This window comes from Diachasma alloeum, unplaced genomic scaffold, assembly GCF_001412515.2.
Source record: "Diachasma alloeum isolate Michigan unplaced genomic scaffold, Dall2.0 Dall_scaffold_00178, whole genome shotgun sequence".
Lineage (NCBI taxonomy): Eukaryota > Metazoa > Arthropoda > Insecta > Hymenoptera > Braconidae > Diachasma > Diachasma alloeum.
Window position 1 is genome coordinate 15,207 of NW_021680344.1, and position 4,367 is coordinate 19,573.

General features: G+C 34.9%; 1 protein-coding gene across 1 annotated transcript; it reads left to right on the forward strand.

The window, feature by feature from the left end:
• The first annotated feature begins 320 nt into the window (after positions 1-320).
• On the forward strand, positions 321-2,427 carry LOC107038250. The gene is made up of 4 exons (XM_015257251.1): positions 321-645; positions 810-1,088; positions 1,191-1,625; positions 2,207-2,427. The coding sequence occupies exons 1-4, from the start codon at positions 456-458 to the stop codon at positions 2,425-2,427; spliced, it is 1,125 nt and encodes a 374-aa protein (XP_015112737.1). The 5' UTR covers positions 321-455.
• Positions 2,428-4,367: the final 1,940 nt, after the last annotated feature.

Consider the following 4,367-nt stretch of genomic DNA (forward strand, 5'->3'; position numbering starts at 1 on the left):
CACTTGCATATCAAACAGGTTTATCCAGTTATGTGGATCTGTATCAAGAGCAGATGCGAGGAAACTTATGCTTCTATCGCTGAAAAAATGAAAGGAATTTTCGACGATGCAAGTACTCCCTTCTACGCAAATTTTGATAATCTGCTCCACACACAACTCAAACGACACTATAATAATGTCAAGGGAACACTTTACAATCATATGTCGGTGAGTGGCCATTCATTAAGATTTTCATTGAGTTGTACTTTCTTTATTGTCTGTATTGACATGTTATATAAATACAAAGTCTCAATTTCTTTTCCTAATAATTTTATATAATGAATTCTAAGCCTGAAGAATTGAATATCAATACTCATGATGAGGAGAACATCACCATCTTGACAAGATTCACAACTTTAGCCATCCTCCCAGCTGACAAAATCATCTGATCATATACAGAGGAAATTCTCAACAAAATGACTGCTGATAAGAAAAATGAGATGGAACAATTCCTCAGTTATTATGAAACAAACTGGATCCAATCAGTAGGTCCTGAAGAATTAAGTTGTTACAAAAATTCTGGTGCCACTGATGCTTACCAACGTTCGATGCTCAAGATATTGTTACAATTTAATGAACGAGATATAACTTTGTGGAAGTTTATGGGTGAATATTCCTTCTTCCCTTTCTTTAATTTCTGTGATATAGTTTTATCAAATTAATATCAACTTTCTGGAGAGAAATTTTCCACTCATCCAAAACCATTTACTCATTAATTTCATATGAAATTGGGTCCCAAAGTTTCAATTTTATTTCACTTGATGTTGCAGAAAGAATCATTCATTGTCAGGAGAAGATACATAAGGAATTACAAGCACGTCCACAGTCAGTCCCTCATGCTTGGACTCCAAAGGTTTATCCTCTTGCCGATGATAATTCCTCCCTGCCGAAACAATGGGATAAGTATCACAATAGAGCTATTGACGAGGCACGTTTGATGCAAGTGGCTGTCTTCTGTTTGAGGACCAGTTTTCTAGACAACTTAGCAAATCCTGATGAATATCCAAAAACTCATCAACTTTTCCAGGGCGCTGGTTATGAAGAACGAGGTATAATAATTCTTCATAATAAATTCATCTGTGTGATTAATTAGTCCTTGATATTACCTCCTAAAATTCGATTTAGTAGTATATTTTTTGTTCTTATTCCAGCTTTAATGATGCCAATTTTTACGGCAAGAGAACCAGCACAAAATCTCGAGAAATTGTTGAGAAGAATCAACCCCAATGCCCGAAGAGTACGTGCTCGTCGACAAGTAGCTGCACGAGCTGCCAACAGAGCTGAAGATGGGGTTCACAATGCTGGGAATAATGCAGAAAATTTTTATGCTCAGAGGCCAAATGTGGTTCCTGATCTACCACTTCATAATGGAGCCAGGGCAAATCAAGATGCTGAAGACAACATTGGTGCTCCTCGTCAGCCACAACACGAAAATGGAGCTGGAGCTAATGAAGACATGAATGATGGATTGAATGATGGTGCTCGAAGGCAAATTATTGGTCATGCTATCGAGCAGGCCCCTGGAGATCTAAGAGGAAGAGATGAGAGAATTTTCGATGATGAAAGAGGAAACATAATTCTCGACGGTAATGATTATGTTTATTCACGTATGAAAAAATTCAATAGAAAATCCTATCGAATTCGCTAGAAAATTCTATTGGAATTCTATTGGATTTCTATTGAAAATTCTATTGGATTTTCGCCCATTTCTATTGCAGATTTTTTTCCAATAGAAATATTTAATAGGTCACACTTTTATAAAAAAAAAATCAATAGAATTAGATTTTTCTATAGAAATTTCTCGGCATAAATTTTCTAAGTTTTTTATATTGTATTTTCTTCTATCCTCCATTAAAAAATTCAAGCAAAAAAACTTAAAAAAAATTATGCCGTGAAAATTCTATGGAGAAATTTCAATAGAAGAAATTATATAGAAAAATCTGATTCTATTGATTTTTTTCTATAAAAATGTGATCCATTAAATATTTCTATTGGAAAAAATTTGCAATAGAAATGGGCGAAAATCCAATAGAATTTTCAATAGAATTCCAATAGAATTTCCTAGAGAATTCGATAGGTTTTCTATTGAATTTTTTTATACGTGTTGACACTGTTGTGAAATAATCTTGCATATGTTTAATTATTGTCTCGTTTTTTTCAATGTTAGATGATCCTATCTTCGATCCTCCAGAAGATGATTATGGCCATTTAAATGCAATCGAAGGGCCTATCCAAGATTTTGCCCTCCTCCCAGATGATGAGGAAAGAGAACAGATAGAGAGAGAAGTGAGACAACATCTAGAAGACAATGATGGTAGGATTTGTGTATGCTGCCACACTAATCCAGCAAACGTTATTTTTTATCGATGCAGACAGAGTCTTGTGTGATTCATGTTATCGCGGGGGACAAGAAATTCGAGAGGAAAACGAATTATTAAGATGCCTCATTTGTCGCCGTATTGTCTGCTATGTTCGTACAGATAATGTTTGACGCATATGATTTGATATTTTTCATCATTCTACATGAAAATATTGATAAAGTTTCAATACTATTCTATTTTTCTTATCCATTCGTCGGTATACACTCGAGTCATATTATATATAACTTGAAAACAATGAATATCCTGAGTCCTACAAATATATTTATCGTACGATCATTTTTCATAGTATTTTTATGTAAGTGCAACTTATGATTCAAACCCAGTCTTCGATAGTTCTGATAAATTATTACTGTCTGCATTAGTTTTTTTTTAATGATAACTCATCATTTTGGGTCTAGTTTTCCTGCGATAATCCAGGTCTGACAACTTGGCAGATAAAACATCGTGCCTTTCTAAATGTTTGTCAATTCATTTACAACATAATAATATGATCATGTCTTTAAAAATTGTTATTGACAATAAAAAAAGCGATTTATCACCTTATACCGTCTTTTCATCTTATTATGAAACTCAGCTTTCATCGCTAACTATATTAACAAGTAAATGATGTGAGTATTTCTACCAAACATGATACAAAATGAGTATCCTTTTTTTTTCATATTTAATTCATCTAGGTGATTTATCATGCCCCTGACGGATTGAGCCTAGAGTATTGCGGAGATTAAAACCAGATTTTTTTTTATTCTCTCGACTCAATTTTGAAATCTCCCTAGGTTTTAAGGAGGAAAACAGAACGACGAATATAACATCCTTTGAGAACCCTCAAAACTCCTCAAGTTCTTGGTGGAAAATCCAAGTTTTGTTGACATTATCCTGACGCAGGTTTTTAGGGGGGTAACTGAGCAATGCCAAAAACGTTGCAGTGATTCAAGGTTTTCTGTGGACATCATCTAGGTTAAAAGCGTGGTACCTATGTGCATTTCCACTCCAGCTTTGACCCTTGAAGTTATCTAGATTTCTATCTAGACAACCAGAGTTGTGATCATACCCTTGCTCCAATTGTAGGGTTTCTCCTGATGTGGATAGAGAAACTAATGTAATATTAAGAGAATTACTTCAACTCTTGGGTATCGCTAGCTTTTTTCTAGGTTTTTGCGATCTGCATCAATCCATTACCTTTCAATTAGATTTATAGATGAAAGAACGAAGGGGTTTGTCAGTAATCCGCCCAAAAACCTTTAAAAAATTTCATGAAAATTTTATTTTTATAATTTTTTTCAAATTTTGTCAGTCAATTGGCCAAAATGATGAACCTCGAAGGTTCGCACCTAAATCCAACGCGTCCTCAGTTTTTATTAAAATTGCTCGGCACGAATTAGCTGATTTTTTTCCACCGTAGTTTCTTTTGGTCTTTCATCATCAAAAATCGGAGGGAACAGAACTGAGAGAATTCATGACAAGGAATTGCCACGAAAAATAATTAAATTGAGTTGTATGGAAATATCAATTTATAAAACTCAATTTATTGCTATAACCCTCAAAACTTCAAATCCTCTTGGACCCTTTTATTACCCTCTTGGTCTCAACTTCCTAGGAAACGTCAAATTACTTCCTCAGTACTTTCCCATCAGTAACTCGTTTCCTCGAACCCTTGCTGAATATCCCAAATCCCAGGATTCTCCGCATCCCTCTCTACCTACTCACCTCTCGAAACAACCCATGAAAGTAACCACCCACCTTCCTAAAGACCAATGACCTTCTTGGGACTAACTCCCTCCAACTCACCAATCCCCTCCAATTTACCCTCTTGCAAATCCTCGACATTCCAAGACTCCAAGACTCCAAGTTCCTCAGTTATTAACCAACTACTAAACCATCAAGTACAAGTTACTGAACTGAAGTAATTCTCAAGTATTATTCAAAAGTAACATAAATAGTTTATATCTT

Bases quoted from the DNA above. Each gene is read 5' to 3' on its own strand.
- LOC107038250 (XM_015257251.1), top strand. From the start codon at position 456: ATGACTGCTGATAAGAAAAATGAGATGGAACAATTCCTCAGTTATTAT. The intron at 1,089-1,190 runs GTATAATAATTC...TTCTTATTCCAG, and splicing joins CGCTGGTTATGAAGAACGAG to CTTTAATGATGCCAATTTTT. The intron at 1,626-2,206 runs GTAATGATTATG...TTTCAATGTTAG, and splicing joins AGGAAACATAATTCTCGACG to ATGATCCTATCTTCGATCCT.